The 23,250-nt window shown below is 35.5% G+C and overlaps 1 protein-coding gene and 1 long non-coding RNA gene across 2 annotated transcripts; one reads left to right on the top strand and one right to left on the bottom strand.

Annotated features, from left to right (window-relative positions):
• Window positions 1-855: 855 nt before the first annotated feature.
• Window positions 856-15,941, bottom strand: LOC111905350 (tubulin alpha-2 chain). The gene is made up of 5 exons (XM_052764625.1): window positions 15,807-15,941; window positions 2,267-2,496; window positions 1,975-2,174; window positions 1,402-1,910; window positions 856-1,318 (listed from the first exon to the last, which is right to left on the bottom strand). The coding sequence occupies exons 1-5, from the start codon at window positions 15,917-15,919 to the stop codon at window positions 1,009-1,011; spliced, it is 1,362 nt and encodes a 453-aa protein (XP_052620585.1). The 5' UTR covers window positions 15,920-15,941; the 3' UTR covers window positions 856-1,008.
• Window positions 2,339-5,308, top strand: LOC128126697 (uncharacterized). The gene is made up of 2 exons (XR_008224749.1): window positions 2,339-2,475; window positions 5,010-5,308. It is a non-coding gene; the product is annotated as an uncharacterized LOC128126697 (long non-coding RNA).
• Window positions 15,942-23,250: the final 7,309 nt, after the last annotated feature.

The raw sequence follows: 23,250 nt of genomic DNA, 5'->3' as shown, positions 1-23,250 counted from the left end.
CCGAATTCTTTAAGAGCGAGTTCATAGAGAAGTTTTTTTAGATCTGTTTTTTTGCGGATTGTAAAACAAAATTTGAAATCTAACCCTTTAAATATATGGAAATTTGAAATCTAACCCTTTAAATATATGTTAGTCCGTAGAAGATCTTTTTCGAATTCAATGTTCATTTTCGGAAAACCTTAATACTTTGTTATTTTTTGGCAAAAAATGTTGATTAATGGCTATATTTATTATTTTCTCATAATATAATTTCTTTACTGAACGTTTATTTGATATTTTTTTAGTTAAATATTTATTATTATTTGATTAGTTTGTATTATTACAATTATCATAATTTAAATAATAAATAATCATAATCATTTTAATTTACTACTATACAAATAAAACCAATCATTAGAAGTATAAATTATGGGAAATTCTATATATATATATATCCCCTCAAATTGCTTTGTGTAACTTCTTGTGAGTATAATTTGTGTACTCTCATAATTTGACAATTTGTATGAGTAAGAAAGATATGGAGAATAATTTGTGTGCTCTCATAATTTGACAATTTGTATGAGTAAGAAAGATATGGAGAGTAACATTTTAATTTATTTGTTGATGTAGAGTGAAGATAAGAATGAGGGTCTTATACTAATACCGATGCATATGTAACTGCAACTAATATGCCAGTTAAAAAAGCAGTAGAATTGCAGTGGCTTGGATAACCCAAGTTATGTATATACAACAAATTTATAAATTTATAATAATGTATTATCCTATCTTTATTATTATTATTATTATTATTATTATTATTATTATTATTATTATTATTATTATTATTATTATTATAACTATAACGTATGCATCAAATAAAAAAAATTATAAACCCAAATTAATATAAAGAAAGATATAGAGGTTACATAATGTCATCTTTGACCAGGTATATAAAGTATATACGCTTGACGCCCATATCCAAGGACATATTAGTCATTTACGTGAGATTTGCCGCCATGGAAGTTAGTACTAATATCCTTGGTCCTCATCTTCTTCCATGCCATCTTGCAACACTTCCTCGTAATCTTTCTCCAGAGCTGCAAGATCTTCACGCGCCTCCGAGAACTCGCCTTCTTCCATCCCTTCACCGACATACCAATGAACGAATGCTCGTTTCGCGAACATAACATCGAATTTATGATTGATCATACTGAAAACCTCCGACACCGCCGTGTTGTTGCTGATCATACTCACTGCTCGTTTCACCTTCGCCAGATCTCCGTCAGGAACCACCGATGGAGCCTGGTTGTTGATCCCGCACTTGAATCCCGTCGGACACCTGAAAAATGTAGAGGTAAATCAACATTTTTAACATTCCATCGTTCTTCAGATCTAGATAAAATGCAACGCGATTAAACTCACCAATCGACAAATCGAATCGTTTTTTTGGTTTTGATGGCTCCGACGGCCGTGTTAACATCTTTTGGAGCAATGTCTCCACTATACATTAAGCAACAAGCCATGTATTTCCCCCGCCGTGGATCGCACTTCGCCATCATATTCGACGGATCAAACACGGCGTTAGTGATTTCTGGAACTGAAATCAGCTCGTGGTAGGCTTTCATCGATGAAACCACTGGTGCGTATGATGAAAGCATGAAGTGAATCCGCGGGAATGGGACTAAATTCGTTTGGAATTCGGAAATGTCAACATTCATGGATCCAGGAAACCTCAAGGAAGTTGTTAAAGATGAAATCGTTTGAGATATCAATCGATTCAAGTTCCTGTAAGTTGGCTTTTCCATATCCAACGCTCTCTTACAGATCCCATATATGGCTTCGTTGTCTAGTTGCACGACAATGTCTGTGTGTTCAATCAATGAATGAGTCGATAACACAGCATTGTAAGGCTCCACAACTGAAGTCGAAACCTACAATTTCACAATGAAAATCAGAACACGAAAATTAGGACAAGTTAATTTGGAAATTCGTTACCTTGGGAGATGGATAAATTGTGAACCCAATTTTCTGAGTTTTTCCATATTCGTTAGACAAGCGTTGTAAGAGCAACGACCCCAAACCAGAGCCAGTTCCACCACCCACAGAATTGAAGATCATAAACCCTTGCAAATTACTGCAATTGTCTGCTAAGATTCTCACCCGATCTAAACACTGATCCACAACTTCTTTCCCGACTGTAAATACATTATATGATTATGTTCATATCAATGATCAATCGAGAAGATGAAAAGTGATGTAAAAAGTCAAAAAATTGAAGTCAAATTACCGGTGTAATGTCCTCTGGCGAAGTTATTGGCGGCATCCTCCTTACCGGAGATGAGATTTTTGGGATTGAATAGTTTCTTGTAGCTTCCGGTTCTTACTTCATCAATGACTGTTGGTTCAAGGTCGACAAATACAGCTCTTGGGACATATTTCCCGGAGATCCCTTCCCTGAAGAAGGTGCCAAAGGAATTGCTCTCTTCGCTTGATGAGGTAATATTTCTAGATCCCAGCCTACAATTTTATTAAAGATGATTTTTATACTTTCAAAGCATATAAAGAATTAGTGTTAGATAGTTATGTCTGTTATAAATACGAAAGTATAGTATGGATGTATTTTCCAAGTCAGTGATATTATTTTCCGTCAACTCTTCATCAATGACTTTGCAACTTCCGTCATCTCCTATCTACTTGTTGACTACCACAACTTCGGAGAATTGATAATACTATCTTTCTACATGCGATGAGCTTCCTACCTACTGTATTATATTTTCTCTTTAGTTTTTCTGGGTCCGATAACAACCTTGTCATCTACTTCCACTGCCAATGCCGACCTCAAGATGATGACGATGAGGATTGGACTGTCATTGATTCCCGGATAAAATCATGGTTTTAGTCTACTTGTGATGCTAACTTTCTTTGGATTATACCCGGTGACAATTGTACAACGAAATATCTATGGGAAAAACTTGATGAATTCTTCCTCAACAACATAATATCACGAATTCTACAAGTCCAAGAGAAATTTCGAAACATGAAGAAAAGTTCATCTACCATCACTAAATGTTGCCATAAGCTAAAGAATCTCGCTGATGTACTCGCCGATTGCGACTCCAAAATTGATGAAATGGAATTAGTCATACAATTAATCCTACAACAACTTCCCCATTCCTATCACATTCTTTTTAATGTTCCGATTACTCAAGGCACATCAGGACAATTTCATGCATATTTTGGAGCATTTAGCATTTTTAGGACACCTATTACGCAGCAGTATGGACTCTTCGTGCCACCACCATCGACCTATGCTCTTGGTTCTCGCTCCCCTGCTGTTATCGCACCACCACAACCATCTCCCATTATTGTCAGTTCTCTCCAGAAGCCACTTAACATCATCCACACTGCTTATGTCACAGGAAATCTATTGGATTAGATGTCTAAGCCAATAACTAAATTAATATATATTTGAATTAAAAGCGGAGTCCCTTTGGGTTGCCATCAAACCTAGTATCTAACAAAATGATTTTTGAAGTAAGAGGTTGATTTATTGATTTATTATAAGATTAATAAATAGAAATAAATAATTTATTAATATGTTGTGAGAATAAAATATTAATTAGAAATAGTATTATTTAATTAATAATTAATTAGAAGTTAACTAGAATTAATTTTGTGATTAATTGGATTAATTAAAATATAAGGACTAAAGGTGATAATGTTTAAAAGTTGAACATTGAAGGATTTCAGAACCTTCCACTTGAGGAGGATGGTTTTGGAGGTTCCTAGGGCTTCTTGAAAGCCTTAGGGAGCAAGAAAAATGATAAGAGTTATATAAAGAAACATGCCTTATCCTAGACTCCTTACTTACCTATATAAAAAACCCCTCATAGGGTTCATAATTTTGACACTCCCCTTCTAAGAGCCTTGGAGCCGAAAATTCTTTTCACTCTCCTCTCTCGCTTAAAGTCTTCTATTGCTAGGGTTTGGGTACAAACCATTAGAGGCACGAGATTTCTGAAGCTTGTTGAAGAAGTAATTATTAATTATTTACTACAATAATTAAAAGGTATGTAAACCCTAAAATCCTTTATGAATTTCAAAAATAGTAGAGCACTCCTAGGGTTTTTGATGTTCAATTATTTGTTGCAAATTAAAAGAGAAAACTTAGATTCAATAGATTGCATGTGAACTTAGGGTTAAGTTTTTCCGCCATATATATATTTTTTAGTAAACTACTGAAATTGTCCCTATGGTTTGATCAAAATTGCACGTTTAGTCCCTAACTTTTTTTTGCACTCAGATCGTCCCTATGGTTTGATTTTGTTGCGTTTTTCGTCCCTATGGTTTGGTCAAAATTGTACGTTTGGTCCCTAACTTTATAAATGTAAGGGACGAAATCAAACCACATGGACGATCCGAGTGCAAAAAAAGTTAGGGACCACACGTGCAATTTTGACCAAACCATAGGGACGATTTTAGTAATTTAGTCATTTTTTTTGTAAGCTATAAAACCTATCAACATCCCCCGTACCAACAACTGTAACAACTGATGCACTACTTTGGGAACCCTCATTAGCTTCTTTCATCCATTCTACAACAATATTTTTTCCCTTATCAACCTACGCAACATCCTAAAAACAAGCACCAACTTTTAGAGGGCATGCAACTCAAGTAGGACCTCCAAACTGACCTCACCTCTATGTTTCAATCTATGCCGGTTCAACCTCCTCTGGAAAACAATTACTACATGGACTTTGTAGCAAGCTCTCACATGACCTTTAGTTAAGGTAACATACTAACATGCACACTCTAACTCTATGTAAATCTCAACACATAATGGTTGGTAATGGTGCTGTGTTTCCTGTCAATTATGTCGATCAATCTTTTTTCCTTTTTCCAATAAGCGTCTAGTACTTTCCAATGTCCTTGTTTCCTATAAAATGGTTAAGAATATTATTTATGTTCGTCGTTTTTGTACTGATAATTGGAATTCTGTTAAGTTTGATCCTTTTGGTTTCATGGTGAAGGATCTTATCACAGGCGCTGAGTTACAAGGCTGCGATAGTACTCACTTTGATCTCTATCTAATCCCTCCTTCATCACCATGGTCCGACTCTGGCTCTGATCTTCTTTCCACATCATATGATATGTGGCATCATTGAACATTTGTCTCTTGTTGTAGTCGTAGCTCCTTTTTATGTCATGTTTTCCAATTAGGAAAACATTGTCATTTACCATTTAATTTATCTTCTACTAGAACGTCTCGTGTGTTTGAACTAATTAACTCAGACCTATATTATATTTTATTTTTGGACATTCTCTCTCATTTTTGTGGGTGTTTCTTTTGCATATGAAATATGATGTTTTTTGTTTTTAAAAACTTGCATGCCTGTGTCATAAACCAGTTTAAAACCGACATACAACTTTTTCAGTGTGATAATGGTCGTGAATTTAATAATCAACCCCTTTTCGATTTTTTCAATATTAATGGCATCAAAATTCGATTTTCCTGCCCTTACACGTCTCAACAAATTGGAAAAGGCTGAACGAACCATTCACACTATAAAAAACGTTTTTCATACTTTTTTAATTCAAGCTTCCTTCCCACCTACATTTTGGGTGTAAGCCCTTCATTCCGCTGCACACACCTTCAACCTTCTCCTTACCACTACTTTAAAGTTCTGAACTCCGTTTAAGATACTTTTTGGTTTCTCTCTCTCTCTCTCTCTCTCTCTCTCTCTCTCTCTCTCTCTCTCTCTCTCTCTTACGTGTTTTGGTTGCCTTTATTACCCTAACACCACCTCCACTGCAACACACAAGCTTGTTCCTTGCTCTTCAGCTTGTGTCTACATTGACCATTCCCTTGATCACCATGGATATCGGTGCCTCGATCTCATCACTTAGAATGTACTCATCTCACATGATGTTATCTTTGATAAACACCATTTTCTCTATTCTGATTTTCATTCTCCTACTCCTAGTGTCTGTGAATCATTCAGTCCCGATGATGATGATCCATCTCCATTGTCTAGTATTCCCGATGCTTTTTCTCCATCATTGGACCCAACTTCCACCCATATCCTCTCTACCGAACCTCAATCTTCTGGAGCATCCTCAACCTTGTCTCCATCCCCCCACTTATTCCCTCTTCCTACAAACAATCATCATATATGGTCATCAGATCTCGCAATGTAATGACCCATAATTTTGAATGAAATAATGTAATAAAATAATATTAATATGGTTATGAAAATAGGTTTTTATTATGAAAATAAAGAGTTATGTTGTGTAAAATGTATGATATAATAAAGAAACCTGACGTGACGCGTAGGATAACAGACACGCCACGTTAAAGAAACAAATGTGAAACACGGATACAATGATGCGGCGCTTCGATGTAGTAGACAAGTTTTGGCAGCGTGTGACACATGGTGATGCAAAGTTATACGTAGTAACGTAGATAAACAGACAACAAGTGTTGAGTTGTGGCATCTTTTGAAACCGACACCTGGATGCAACGCGTCCAAGGATTTTACATGACGTTTCGTCTGTGGTTTATTAATATGTAAATAGGGTAAACATGTTATTTGGTGATTGTTTTTATGGAAAACTAGATCGAAAGCTTGTGATAACAACTGGTAATATGACAAAGTAAATTGTGGTTAGAAGACACGAGGTTACATAAGTTGAATGAGTCGAGGTATCCTCTTATTTCATATTTTTGCGTAAGTATGATTAGTAAAATAAGTGTGAAGGGTTATGAACCCTAGATTATGTAAACTTATTGATCTGGTAACTGATAGTTACCATGGTTAAGGAGTGATCGATTAACGATCACTATTGTTGGATTGGATAATTTAACTTTTGGTGAACCGTGGCAAATTTTGAGAAACTTGAGAACTAATGAAACATGATATAGTAGTAGAGGAAAGAGGAGTTTACTGAAAAAAGAAACTGGAACTTAGCTGGTGTTTGTTTTTTTGTCTGCAGATCTGCGCGGCCTCTTCTGTCTGCGCGGCGCAGACCACGCGCAGACATTAGCCTTTGCAGACTGTTTGTTTTTTTGAAGACTGCAGACCTAAAAATGTCTGCGCGCCCTCTTCTTGGCGCAGATGTGGACCAGAGTCTTCTAACATCTTCAGACATCTTCTAGCCTAAAAAGCATATATATATATATATATATATATATATATATATATATATATATATATATATATATATATATATATATTAAAGTTTTTTTTTAATTTATAATTTTTCTAACTTTATTAATGATAAAAAATTTGAAAAAAATTACAAAACTTAAAAAAAACGTTCGACATTACAAACATGATATTTTTAACAAATTTATAAATAAAAATTTATTACAACAATAATCGTTGAAGTTGTTTATATAAATATGAAAAAAAAATCATAATATATTCTTATATTTTTTGCCAAATTTTATAAAACATTATTTAATACAGTATCGTCAAGTTCTCGAGAAAAATATTTATGGTACATTTTTAATGGATTTAATTGAAAAAATCGAAGTTTATTTCCATCCATTTATCTATAAATTCTTTGATCACTAATTATAATGTTTAGTTATAACTTTGCAACCAAAGTTGTTGGTTTTTATAAAATATATACGTTAATTCATACCATTTTTATTTTTATTTTTTATACAATAATACATAAAAGTTGTTCTAGATTCGTTAATTATTTATAACAAAGTCATAAAAATATTAAAAAATCATTTTGAAGTTTAAAAAAATCAGTTTATTTAGATTTCAGTTTATTTTAGTAGCCCGCAGATGTTAAAAAAACAAATAGTCTTTATTTTTCAGACCGCAGACGTTTAGTCCACCTCTTCTACTGCAGAGGTCTACAGATGTGATCTGCAGACTGTAGAAATTTTGCCTCAGAAAAAACAAACAACACCTTAGTGTCTACTAGTGTGACGGGTGAATAATATGTATTTAATTGTTAGGATATATGGTAGGTAATCGAAGAGTGGTATACCCGATTGTTTGTATGATTTTTTTTTTTGACATGAGATTATGTTATTGGTAAAAGCTATCATTAAATATTTAGTTGGTTGTGAAAATGGGAATGTAGCAGTAAATATGTTGGGGGTAGTAACTCCAATCGTGAAGTAGGGGTCTCAATGACTTGTTAGGAAGTGTAATTTCCTAAAAAGAAAGACTGGCAGGAGGGGTTACTAATACAAATGGGTTTTGAGTAAGGTTTTACTTCTTGTAACCTCGGGCTGGGTTTACTCTAGCAAAGACTATGTTAGGCGAATGTACTTTCTAATAGTGCAAGTTATCAAGGAGGGTTTACTTCTTGACAAATGTTTGTTTGATTCTATGTTTGAAATTGTTATATGACTCACTAAACTAGTTTCTATGATATATATGTTTTCCATGTATTCTAGGTTAGGTTCCAAGTGGTAGATGTGAGATGATTGCAACAAGGACATGGACCGGACATAATTTTGTTTTATATTGCTCTTGTTACTGTGACAGCCGAGGAAAGTACATCACGACCGCCGTTAGGAATTAATTTAGCCAAACAAATGTAATGGAGAAACAATGTACGTATTACATTAAATTGATAAATATATTTAAATACACCCTTACACATACGAATAATGCGACAAATAAGCTAAAAAATAGGTGCACGAAAAGTCATGTCACCTTATGAACTGGTTAATATATTCGGGAAGTATATGACAACGTGATTTCAAAAATATAAATTTCGTGAAAAAACGGCTTCACATGAAGAACTTATGACATTTACTGGAAATAAAAATTAACCATGTAGTTAATTTTTACGACGTAAAAATAGTACGAAAAGATCGGTTAAGTTTCGGCCCATGCCACAAAAAGAAAAGTCGTAGTACTCCTCAATATAAGAATTTTGAGACGAAAAACACCAAAATCGGAGTCCGTACGAGGAAGTTATGATTTTTATTAAATTATTTATGAATACCCTATTAGGCTAAAAGAAAAAAAGTTCAAATTTGCCAACACAACCTAAATTAGAGTTGTAGTACTAGTCGAGAGCATCGCGTGGGTATAAAGAAGGTTAGATCGGAGCTCGCACGTAAAAGATATAAAATTGACAAAATCATTTATGTGTGCGTGCCGGGAGCTCACACTGACATCTGATTCGTGAAGATTGCGGATGACATGGCCAAGCGAGTGAGTGACATGTGGCAACGCCCGGTTGGAGCCATGGACGTTAGGATGATATTATGTTTGGTAGTTACCTTGCCAATATGTTAGGAATAATATTATGTCTAGTTGAGCCTATATCAGATCCTTATAAGATATAATGAGTCGAGTCTCATATGCTTCAAATATAGGATCGATTATATATGCTATAATATTCATTTATTCTAATTTCAAATGCTCATAGCATTTTAAGAAAAAAAAGACTAGAATTTTGTGTGACTAAAGTTGTTAAATAATTGTCATGAACATTCTAAGGTTGTACCAAAGTCTGGTTGCTTGTGGACAGTTAGAAGTATGATATTAATTTGGACGGACCATAGTGACAAGATTCTGGATTGAGATGATTCTTGATCAAAATTGATAGTCTTATGGAAATGTTTCCATAATGGGAGATACTTGGAAAGCCTACATGTGAGTTGGAAACTTTAATGCAAGAGAAACGTTCAATGAGTATATCTTGAACCTTATTACCATGGAATTGTTTCTAGTAACAAAGTTCCAATAGGATATTTTGTAATATCAAAGGTCTTTGAGACTTTGGAATCTTGATATCAAAGGAGATTAATTCATGTTAAGTTGGAATTCCATCACATCTTCGATAATGATAAAAATTTGGAATTGTGAAATGAGCATCATTGGAATAATGTCCAGTTGATCTGTTCACAAAGGAATGATACAAGCATATGAGTCAAAGTTTATTCGTTCCTTTTGCCCTGATTGGATAAACGATATCTTTGGGCCTCTCGGTGATTTGATATTGATTTATATTGTTGGGCCCAACCATAACTAAATTGATGTGTTTAATTGGAAGTCTCATGCCGTCATCAAAAATCAGAAATCCGGAAACAAAATTTGGACAATGAAATTGATTCTAATCCATGTCTCATATCCATACAATATATTGTATATGAAGGAATATTTGATCACTTATCTAAAGGACAAATATTTGATCGGATCAGAGTTCGAGAGTTGCTTTGGAAATCATCATTTGCTGTTTAATTTAAATGTTATACCTGTAATTTAGTTTTAGACTTATCAAAGTGAGAGACTGTTGGATTAGGTGTCTAAGTCCATAACTAAATTAATATAATCTTGAGTTATTAGTAAAGTCCTTTTGGGTTACCCTTAAACCTAGTAATTGACTGTAATATTTTTTGGAGAGAGAGTGACCGATTTATTAATTTATTATATGATTAATAAATTAATTAGAAATCAAAATAAATGATTTATTAATATATTATGAGAATAATATATTAATTAGAAATAATATTGTTTAATTGAGAATTAATCAGAAATTAATTGGAACTAATTTTACATTAATTGAATTAATTAAAAGTAGGACTAAAGGTGACAATATTCAAAAGTTGAATATTGACTAATTCTAGAACCTCCCAAGCGGGGGAAGGTTTGTAGAAAAGGATTCTAGATCTTTGCCTGGGCTTTAAGGAAACTTAGAATGCCTTAGGGAGGAAACAATATGGTTAGGGTTATCTAAAAGGAACTTTCCTTACATACAACCTCCCTAGCACCTATATAAACCCCTAAGGGTTTAGAATTTCGAAATTATCATTCTAAGAGCCTTGAATTCGAAATTCTTCCTTCTCTCCTTCTCTCCTCTTTAGCTTCAAATTGCTAGGATTTGGGTGTGAGCCATTAGAGACACGATACTTCTGGTTCTTGCTGTCTAAAGACCAATCAAGAAAGAATACTTGTTTATTTGCTATAATAAACAAAAAGTACGTAATTTTTATAAACCCTTTCTTAATTTCGAGTAGGAAGACTTATCAAGATCTAAAAGGCATGTAGTGTTGGTGGGGTATGTAGCGCTATGTAGCTAAGTATATTTCAGAATGTTCAACATGCGCTCAAGTAAAATTTGAACATTAGGCACCTTATGGACAATCAAAATCTTTGCATGTGCCAGTTGGAAAATAGGATGGGATCACGATGGATTTCATCATGGGGTTACCAAGAACTAGTGCAATTCTTGATGCCATCTGGATAATGGTGGCTCGATTAACCAAAAGCGTATTGTTCTTGGAAATCTGAGAAATAATGTCATTGGAAAAGCTGGCTAAATTGTATGTGGATGAAGTTGTAAGATTACATGGAGTACCATTAACTATCGTGTTTGATTGAGATGTGAGGTTCACATCCAAATTCTAGCAAGCGTTACAAGATGTGTGAGGGACACAAATCCATTTAAGTTATGCATATCATCCTCGGACGGATGATTAAAGTGAACAAACCATTCAAACTATTGAGGATATGTTGTACGCCTATGTGATAAAATTTACAGGCAAGTGGGATCAGCATCTACAACTTGTGGAATTTTATTAGAATAATATGTAGCATTCAAGTATTGGAATGCCTCCTTACGAGGCTTTATATGAGAGGAGACGTAGAACCCCTCGTGTTGGCTAGAGACCGGTGAAAAGAAGCTTACATACTTAGAGATATTAAAGGTCACGAATGAACAAAGTATATTAATTCATACTCACATGAAAGCAGCTCAAGATAGACAAAGGAGTTATGCGGGCATAAAGAAAAGACCTTCTGAATTGAACCTAAGTAAGTTGGTGATGTTAAAAATATCATTATGGAAAGGGGTGATGAGATTCAATAAAAAAGGCAAATTATTCCAAGGTATATTGGACCATTCCATTAAATGATATGAAAGGTGAGTCTTCCAACATGTTGATTGAAGAACCATAAGCAATAATTGAATCAAGGATCAAGAAACTAAGAAATAAAGAAATCGAGCTAGTATTGGTCCAATGGAATCATTCCTTGGGACCAAATCATACTTTTGAATCAAGTAATGTAATGAAATAGTATTAATATGGATATGAAAATAGTTTTTTTATTATGAAAATAAAGAGTTAATTTGTGTAAAATATATGCTAGAAATAAAGAAATATGACACATAGGATAATGAACACGACATATAGATACAAAGACATGACATGTCGACGCAATAAACACGTATTGCCAACATATGACATGTGGCGATGCAAAGTGATATGTGGCTAAATAGACGAAACATGTTGTGTCTTCTGAAATCAACACATGCATGCGACACGTCTAGGGATTTTACGCAGTGCATCAGATTGGGTTTCATCCATGTATAAATAGGGTAAAACAGGTCATTCAGTGATTTTTTATGGAAAACGAGATCTAAATCGTGTGATAAGAACTAGTAAAACGACGGAGTAAACTGTGGGTATGTTAAAAATATCATTGTGGAAATGGGTGATGAGATTCGGTAAAAAGGATAAATAACGCCCAAGGTATATTAGGCCATTCAAGATATTGCAAAAGATTGGATCTCAAGCCTTTAAACTAGAGTTGCCTTTGGAACTTAGTGTAATACTTGATGTATTCCATGTGTGTTATCTAAAAAGGTATTTTCCAAAAGATAATGAAAAAGTAGTTTGTTATTGTGGAAATAAAGAGTTTTGTTATACAAAATGTATGCTAGAAGTAAAGAAACGTGATGTGTAGGATAACGAACACGATGCGTAAAAGAAAAAAACATGACGCTTTGATAATAAGACACGACATGTTGATGCAATAGACACATATCTCCATCATATGACACGTGGCGATGCAAAGTGTCATGTGGCGATGCAAAGTGACGCGTGGCGAAACAAACAACATGTGTTAAGTCATGATGTTTGAAATCGACATTTGCATAGACACATCTAGGGATTTTACACGACGCGTCAGATGGGGTTTCATCCATGTATAAATTGGGTAAACCAGGCCAGTCAGTTATTTATTTATTTTTTTATGGAAAATGAGATCGAAATCTTGTGATAAGAACTACTAATATGACAACGTAAACCGTGGTTAGAGTACACAAGGGTACAAAAGCTGATCGAATCATGGTATCCTCTTATTTCGTTTTTTTTTCATAAGCATGATACGTAGTGTTGTAAACCCTAGATTACGTAAAATGATTAATCTAGTAGCGGGTGGTTACCATGATCAGGGTATGATTGAGTAAACAGTCACTATTGTTGGATTGGATAATTTAGCTTTTGGTGAACTGTGGCAAATTATAAGAAACTTGGTGATTAATGAAACAAGTTATAGAAAATAGAGGAAGAGGATTTTACCAAGAGAAAAATTGGAACTTAGTAGCCACTAGGGTGACAAGTGATTCATATCTATTTAATTGTTAGGAATACATGACAAGTAATTGACTAGTATACCTAGTTGTAGTATGATTATTTTGTGTTTTGATATGAGATTATGTTATTGATATATGCTAGCATTGAATATTTGATTGAGTGTGAAAATGGAAATGTGGCCGAATAAGTAAGAACTTGATGGGGGTGGTACCTCCCATTTTGATGACTTGTTAGGAATGGGTTACTTCCTAAAAATAAAGACTTGTTAGGAGGGGTTACTTTTGGCAAGGGCTTTTCAGGAAGGGTTTATGTCTCGGTAATCATGGATTGGGTTAAGGAAGGTTTAGTCTCTAGCAAAGGCTTTGTTAGGAGGATGTACTTTCTAACTTGGCAAGTTGTCAAAAAGGGTTTACTTCTTAACAAATGTTTGTCTGATTGATGCCTGAAATTGTTATATGAATCATCATAGTTTCTCTGATGTATGTTTGCCATGCATTCCAAGTTCATGTTCCAAGTGGTAGATGTGAGATGACAGCAACAAGAAGGATATGGACTGGATGTATTTTTTTTTTTTTATCTTGCTCTTGTTGCTTCTGATATGGGTTTGATATGTTTGTACACAAGTGACTTATGTTTTGAAAACTAAACTCATGGTTTTTGTTAAACTTGGATGTTGTAATATGTTAAAATGATTTTAGAAAACTACTTGAAATATTATTAAAATTATTGTAAGAAGGAACGGATGTTACATCTTCAGTCTTACGACCACCTCACCACCACCGAAGTTTCCCAATCCCTCGATCCACAACTTAGGCAATGTGTGACCCCCATTGTCGTGGTGCTATATATGGATGCAATGATTGTTGCACTTCAATCTAATCATACATAGGATCTGATTCCTAAACTGCCCACAACCAACACAAATGATTTTCGTTAGCTGTGTTGTCATAAATTCAACAATTTTGGTCGCCTTCTTCGTTACAAAGGACGACTCGTTTCTTAGGGCTTCTCCCAACGGCGTGGTCTGGATTTTAATGACATGTTCAATCCTAGTTAAAACTAGAAACCATAACATCACAATCTCTCGTCATTACCCATCCATCAACTTGATGTTAAAAATACGTTCCTTCATGGTGATTTTTCTTAAACTATATACATGTGTCAACCTCCTGGTTGTGTTTACCCTTAATTTCCAGATCATGTGCATCTTATGTGCAAGGCGTTATACGACCTTATGAAAGATCCTAGAGCATGATACCAACACTTTATTGTCTACCTTTCCTCATTAGGTTTGCTCAACTACAAATCTGATAGTTCTCTTTTCACCTTTCATCGTGGGTTTGATGTTAAATATTCTCATCTTTACATCGATGGTATCATTCTTATTGATTCTTATCCTTTTCTTATAACCACCACCATCTTTCAGTTATCCTCTAAGTTTCATATGTCTGTTCTTGGGTCCTTATCCTTCTTCTTGGAATTATTGTTACTCACAATTCCTCATGTCTCTTTCTCTCTCATACCGCCTTCACTCATGAGAGTCTTGCATGTGTTCATATGGCTACATGTAATACATGCAGCACTCCGGTTGATACTAAACCTAAGCTCTCCGCTAATGGTTAGTTGGTTTTTGATCTTACGTTATATCGTAGCCTCACATGAGCTTTGTAATACCTGACATTTACTTGTCTCGATATTGTCTATGTTATTCAACATGTCTGTCTTTTTATGCATGAACCATAAACTCTATATTTTCTAGCTCTTAAAAGAATCCTACGATCCTCAAAGATACCTTAACTCATGACGTTCATATTCTTCCTTCAACTGTTAATCGCTTGGTTTCCTATTCTAATGTTATCTGGGTTGGGTGTTCTTCCACATGCCATTCTACCTCGGGGTTTTGTGTGTAACTTGGCGACAACATCACCCTCTAGTCCTCAGAAACAACAACATGTTGTGTCGAAGCCAAGTATCAGGGGTAGCCAATGTAGTTTTTGAAACTACAAGGATTCACAATCTCCTTTTTGAGTTATATTGTCCGTTATCACGTACCACTATTGTCTTTTATGACAATGTTAGTCTCATGTATCTTGCCTTTAACCCATTTTAACACCAACGTGCCAAGCATATGGAAATTGACTTGCATTTCGTCAGGGGGCATGTTGCGCTTGGTCATGTGTGTGTTTTACATGTTCCTTCCGCAAATCAATATGCATATATTTTTACCAATGGTCTACCTATACATTTTTTTCTTGATTTCAGAAATAGTTTGAACTTTCGAGAACCTCATGTTTCCAACTACGAATGTGTTTTAGATAGTTATGTTTGTTATATATACGAATGTGTAGTATAGGGACCTAATGTAACTTGTATAATCATATATTGATTAATCTATTGCTACCCTAATTAACGGGGTTTCAATATTCCAACAATTAGAAAATACAAATTTAGAATAGAATATACTTACGTAGGCATATAACCATTAGATTGAATGCCATGTTCGAGGCAATAAAGCTCCCAACATGAATTCCCAACTTGAATTCCTGCTTGCCCAACATGAATGCTTACGATTTCTCTCATATTTCTTCTTTTTATTATTTTATTTTTGTCTTTTCCTCTATTTCTTTTGTGTTCTCTCTACGAAACGATATGTTGTATGATATCGTTTCGTAAGAGAGATGGAAAAGAAAGCGAGGATTGTTTATTGTTAATTTGATTTATGTTTTGATAATGAAAGGGAGTTGGTATTTATACAAGTTTAATTTAATTGAGGATTTGTGTGGGAAAACGAGTGTTGTGGGTTATATCTTGTTATATTTGGATATAAAAAGAGTATTTCTTGTTACTCCACAAAATATGTGTGGTAAGAATCTTTCTAAATTTATACGATGAAACACATTAGGAATATGTAATGACAGATTTCCATATTTAATTATTTATAAACGTGGTAAGAATTTGGAGTTTCTAAATTTATATAATGAAACACAGATGGAGCATGGAATGACAGATTTACATATTTTCATATTTATATATTTATCTTGTTGACTTTGAATGCAACAATCGATTTTTAGTTGAACTGTTTGGTGATCGGTTCACGATTTAACATGTTCAACTCGGTTATGAGGATTTTTACAAACATTAAGAAAACATATAATCATAAGTTTATATCGTCCGAGTTATTCAATTTGTTTTAGAAATGATATGTTTTTAACGGGCTAAGTAAAATCTCATTATCCAAGCTTAATAAACTTGTTCAAACGGATTTTCTCTACACCGGTTCAACTTGGTTTTTGAAAAACCGTCCGGTTCGATCTGGTCTAGAAATTGAAATAAAATCGGTGATACTTGAATCGTTCATCTATCCGGGTCACGGTTCAAACCGTTTTTTAAAACATGGCTTGAATGTTTATAAAATTAGAAGTCTTTATCACCTCAAAACAAACTAGATCAATTCAGATTTTGACTAGAGCTATTTGTTTTTATTTGGTTAATGATGGGGACCTATTTTGCATTTCTTTACATAATACGATTTTTATGTATTTATTTAATACAATTACATAAGCTGAACAAGAAAAAATATAAAAGTGATCTATATGTCTTTTTTGTTTCTTCCTTTTTTTTTATTCGATCTGATTTTTTTAATTTATATATGCGGTCCAAAATAGTATATTCTAGTGGTTTTAGTCCCTTAACCTAGTAAGTGTCGTTTCAAAAGCTAACTATCACACATTAGGGATGATATTTAAAACCGGAAAACTAGACCAACACCAGAATCGGACCGGAACCGGAACCATTTGAACATAATTTTCAACGTGTAGTTTAGAGTTTGAACATAATTTTCAACTAAAAATTTATCATTTTTAGTTTTATATTTATTGATTTATAGTCCCCTAAAGTCAATATATCAAAGCTGGAAGTTTTTTAGTTTTTTTGTATTCTGTGAGTTTTAAAACATGCATATCTATTTCGTTTGAAGTCAGATTGACATATGGTTTTTTCCAACTTATAGTTTAGAGTTTGTACATGGTTTTAGACTATAATTTTGTCATTTTTGGTTTAATATTCAATGACTTACAGTCCTCCGAAATCGGGATATCAAAGTTGGAAATTTTCAACTTTTCAGCTATTTGTTTTTGTACTTTGTATTTTGTGAAAACGTTAACACATGCATATCTCTTTCGTCTAAATTCGGATTGACATGTTTTTTTTTTTTTTTTTTTTTCCTGGAGTGTAGTTTAGAGTTTGTGCATGATTTTAGACTATTACTTTGTCGATTTTGGTTTTATATTCAATGACTTATAGTCTCCCGAAGTTGGGATATCAATATGAAATTTTTTAAAGTTCAACCCACTAAGTAGTAAGTAATTGCCAAAAAAATTATGATGTTTTCAGGTTTTCCAATTCGAAACCCACTTTCTCTGGTTCCAACCTACCCACTTTGATGTTTCTGGGTTTTTCGGTTCTAGACCCACTTTACCCAGTACCGTACCCGGAATCGAACCGGAACCAGTTCCTATATACCGGTCCGGTTTCTGGTTATACAAAATTCCATTAACCGGTTCCGAGTTTTCTGGGTCCGGGTCCATCCGATCCGGGTTTGGACCCACTTTCATCCTTACCCCACATCACATTAATCACCTCTTATTTGGAATTCCTCTTCCATCCTCTACTCTAGTAAACCCTCTCTAAAACCCACAAAACCCTAAATGAATACATGTTACACCTTCATCTTTTCTGCATGTCATTCAATAATGGTGTTGACAATGTGACCCTTAAACAGAGGAATCAAGTATTTTATGCAAGGATTATATATGGTAATGTTCTCTAGTTCCATTAAAATTTTTTAAATACCTAAAACTTATCGCTTTAGTAAATGCAAATAAAGAAGAACATATTGCAAAAGCCACGATTAGAAGTTTTTCCAATAAATAAAAATGTGACGCATGTTCTTAAGAAAGGGTATATAAATCACAAGTTTGGAAATCCTATGTCTTTTTCCCGCTACATGAAGGCCCGTTCAAACTTGATGCACATTTCTTACTTGATTTTTTCATTGCGTTTTGATGATACTTCTTTGGACAGAGCAAATCTTATGCAGTTTCTAATTTTCTATGAGTATGTCATGTTTGGCTAGCTGTAGCAACGAAGAAATTTGAGGTTATGATATATATGTTAAATAAAAGGATTTATAGAAGGAATTAGGGTTGTTATATGACATATCCCATTCAAAACTTGGAATTTAGTAGAAGGGAAAACGTTGTTGTTTATGTCAATTAGACTCCAATTTAGATTATTTTAATGATATAAGATAACATTATATACAACTTAAATAAACAATTTAGTTTAGAATGCATACATAGTTATATTTTGTTATCGTTTGAAGAATTTTACCACTAGTTTATATTTTGAAAATTATTTGGCTAAAATAAAATCATGACTACACCACTTGACAATGGTGATCGGAGGTGGCCCTATTTCATTGATTTCTTAAATTGGACAAATCCAAGCACTTTAATTACTCTAAGTTAACATAATTGAAGGTAACACTCTTAATCTATTTGTAATTTTTGAAATTGCTTTAGGATAACTGAGTCATATAGAAATTGCTTGTGGATTTATGTTATTCTGAATATGAGGACTTACGAATTACCTAAAAGTTTAACTGGTAGATGGAAATTAGTGTGTAATTGATTAAAAGACAATGAAGACTTGTCAATTGTAACTTGATTTTTGTTGGGTTTCTAGATTTTTATAACTTGGTGGAGACAAACTAAAATCGATTTTATCTTTTCGAATCTGGATTTTTAAATCGAAGAAAATTCTACCTTAAGCACCGTTGAACAAAACACCATCAAATCCTCAACTGGTACAACTCGGTGCTTAGAATATTGATTATTTTGGTGGGTTTTAGTATGCTTGGAATATATGTAATCTTTGTTGGGTTTGAGTATGATTTTTCCCAAACTGAATGAAGAAAGTGATCCTGAAAGATCTCCAATTATGCTAAGTGTTTTTTTCACTTCTTTGTTTTTGCTATCCATATTAGCTATAACTATAACTATCAATGTTGAATTTTTGGTGTATTTTTATCTACATCTTGTTGATGAACATTTTGTTGATGATGGAGGCGACAGAAAAAAATGAAAATGGAGACTGTAGGAAGAAAAAATAATGGGACGAGAAGAAGAGAACATATGTATCTCTAGCCACTCCTAGTGTCGGTCACTTCACTGTTACCTACTGAATGCTTCCTCCTACTATATCTCGGTGCCAAACACCCCTCCCAGCGAATGGATCAGATAATCCTTCGAGTAAAAGATTCATTCCTGTAACGGTTAGACTCATACGAGAGCTACGCAACAGAGTCAAATCATTCCCTCTAAGATTATTTAATCCTGCTGTGAGTGACTTGGCACCTCCCGATCAAGTGGTTGCTACACAAATAATCTCTTTTCATTACTCCTAACCGAAGACCCCACTATCTCTTATCTGCTTTCCGAATAAACAGAGACCATCCTAGTCCCCACTAATCTATATTAATCTGGGTTACCCGACTCCCATCGGTTACTGAACCCAAGCAATCTCTCAATCGCTTCCATCGAATTCTGAAGAGAGCTTCAGCTATTGAAACTATTCTATCCTCATTGCCACTCATGGCTTCAACATTCCTGCTGATCCTCGCGATCACACTGTCTGACCACTCCTTGTTAGCATAATCTACTACAAAAGGTGAAGGCTACCCGAACTGCTGTAGTCTTACATCATACCTGGTCTCCAACGACCTACCAATTTCCAAAACCAAACATATTATGGACTACTCACATCCGTACGACTGCCCCTATCTTAATCCATCTGAAGAATTCCGGGAGAGAATCATACATTTGTTGCATTCTTATCGCCGAATAGGGGCCGACGAATGCTACGGGCCACCCCGCAGTCTTATGCTCTCATACTAATTGACAGCTAATGAATGCTACGAGCCACCCCACAGTCTTACTATACCCATATAACAATGGCTGACCAACAAATGCGACGGACCACCCCGCAATCTTACTATACCCATATGCCAATGGCTAACCAACAAATGCTATGGGCCACCCCGCAGTCTTACTAATTGCTAATTATCAAAAGCTATGGGCCACCCTGCAGTCTTACTATACCCTTCCTAATAACTCGTGAATGCTACGGGCCACCCCCATAGTCTTACAACACTTTTATACTACCTGCCAACTAATGCAACGGGCAACCCCACAGTCTCACCACATTTCTCATACTATCTAACCACTGGTGAATGCTACGGCTATCCCGTAATCTGACAACACTTTCCACACCGAATGGCTGCTAGTGAATGCTATGGTTGACCCATATTCTTACAGCACTTTCCCAGCACCTCCCCAAAGTCGGGAAGCACACACGACCTAATAATCCAGCTGAACTCCTGTCTTGACTGAAATTCTCAACCGAATATCATGAAACTAATCATCAAACATTCCGAGGACGTGAACACATCATTAACAAGTTTTCCAACTTCCAGTTCACACTACACCTAATCCGTACAACTCCTTGATCCATTCTTCCCCCTGACACGGATGCAAAACTAATCCTAGTTTCACAATCGCTTCTGCTTCTGAATCCCTAGATGATTCTCCCCCATTTGGATTCTACTACGTCTTCATAGTACTCGATAACTGAAGGATTTCCATTCCTTCGCTCTTACGGGCTAGACGCCCCGGTTACCAATACTTATCCTGGCTAGTGATCGATTACTAGCCCACTTCCAAAGTTCGCACAATTATTGAAAACTGGATGAATGCCTTCTGAATCTTTCTAGCGATGATCCCATATGCTCGATCTGACATCCCACTCAAATCTTAAGGTCCAATTAACCAATGCTCTGAGCAACCCTTTCAGTGATAGACCACTTCCCTTAATTCTTCCAAAATCCATCCCAAACACCAAGACTGAAACCACCGAATACTAACCCTGCGGACCCTGACCGAAGACTTTCACATGATGCTCCTGAACTAATCTCGACCGTAACCAAGATAACACTAAACACTTCGAACCAGAAAAGGGAAATGACCTTACACTTGCTACTAATAATTCCCGATATGCAATTGCCATATGACATTTTTTGCAAATACAATACGAATACAAGCAAAGAGATAACTCATACATACTCTTACCTAAGACCGAGGCAAGAACAACCATAATATAGATAGAATCAAAAAGAGCAATTGATACATACCTGCAACATTGCCTGTTGTAATCCGGATCCCTCCTGCATGTTACTGCAAAGACCGACTCCTATCTGTTAGGGCTCCTGTCTTTCCCTCTCGTCCATTAGTGATCCTCAAAGTGTGCAGAGAAAACGTGCTTGCTATCCTTCCCCTCATCGTCGGACAGTCGGCCTTCTTGTGGCCCATCTGATCACAGTGAAACCATAATGGGCTTGCCCCCTGTGGTCAATCCCTGCCACACATGTAGCAGCCTGAACCCCTGGAACGACAAACTCCCTCGTGCAGTTTTCCGCATGTGCTTCACTAACTTCGGCGTTGCCAACCTACCAATCGCTGATCTGTAGTCTTGGGCCTCTTCCCGGGACCCTCCAAAGTATACACCTGATCTGACCTCCTCTTCTCAATGTGCTCCAAATCAATCTCCCGCTCTCGAGCTCTAGAGATCACATCGTTCAGGGTCTCACACCCTGAAATACTTACGAACTTCCTAATGTCATCCTGCAGCATGCCGTGATACCTCACTTTCTTTATCTCCTCATCTGCCACATACTGCGGTACCAATAAAGCCTTCTCCTGAAATTTGGCAGTGATCTCTGTCACAATCTCCGTGGTTTGGCGGAGATCCAAAAACTCTCGCGCCAACTGTTACACCTCAATCGCTGGTGCAAAATCAGCTCGGAATTTGGTCGAGAAGTCATCCCATGACATGACATCAACTGCATCATCACCCAACTCACTACTGATCTCTTCCCACCAATCACGTGCCCGATCCTTCGACAGGCAGGAAGCATATCTGACCTTCGCCTCCTCGGGGCAGAAACTCGTCCTAAATGCATTAGCCATATCTGCTAACCACCTCCTACTGACAATGGGGTCCCTCTCCCCATGGAACGCAGGAGCTCCACAAGCACGGAACTCCCGGAAAGTCAGTGTGCGAGCTCCAATGATAGCCATAACCTCTGTATGGAACGCGTCCAAGCGCTCATCCACTATCTCCGATACATATCAAGAAACCTCTAATGAAATAAACTCTCGCAACCGCTCGCTAATCGGCTCAACATCTGCACCCGAGCCAGAACCCGAACCTGTACAATCTCCTTGAGAGCTCATCTCCAATCTGAAATACAAAATTCCAACTATCAAACATAACCACAGGTCCTTTCCTCATAAGCTTCTTAGATTCTCCATGACTTCTCACCGATTCGAGTATGGATCCTGTGCTTTCAGTAGTACGGGCCCAATACTACCTTCCACACCTATCCATATTTTCCACACTAATCATCCCGAGTCCTCCAAGTCACTTTCTTAAACCATTATGCCAATTGATGTGTGTAAAATGCACTTGTTTTATCCCTACTTTAATTAATAAATTAAACACACAAAGGCAGTGAACCTGTCTTTTAGTGGTATAGATTAGTAAGTAAGGTGTCGAACTCAAGGAACGGAAAATTAAACTAATAACTAATTTTAACTAAACAACTAATAAAAGTAAAAGGGTTTTCTTCTAGTTTTGCAAGACTAGAAACTTAGGCACACTAAATTAACTAAATAACTAAAGCAACAACTATTCACCAAGTTTGATAAAGATGTTTCTATTTAGGTTCAACCAATTCACTCCTATGGTTATTTGTATTTATGATAGATTAATTGCTATTGGTTACCAATTAAAAT

Source organism: Lactuca sativa, chromosome 6 (assembly GCF_002870075.4).
Source record: "Lactuca sativa cultivar Salinas chromosome 6, Lsat_Salinas_v11, whole genome shotgun sequence".
Lineage (NCBI taxonomy): Eukaryota > Viridiplantae > Streptophyta > Magnoliopsida > Asterales > Asteraceae > Lactuca > Lactuca sativa.
Note: the sequence above shows the minus strand (reverse complement) of the source record. Positions and strands in the feature narration are given on the sequence as shown.

Bases quoted from the DNA above. Each gene is read 5' to 3' on its own strand.
- LOC111905350 (XM_052764625.1), bottom strand. From the start codon at position 15,919: ATGAGAGAAATCGTAAGCATTCATGTTGGGCAAGCAGGAATTCAAGTT. The intron at 2,175-2,266 runs GTAATTTGACTT...ATGTATTTACAG, and splicing joins CGCCAGAGGACATTACACCG to TCGGGAAAGAAGTTGTGGAT. The intron at 1,319-1,401 runs GTGAGTTTAATC...TACATTTTTCAG, and splicing joins ACGATTCGATTTGTCGATTG to GTGTCCGACGGGATTCAAGT.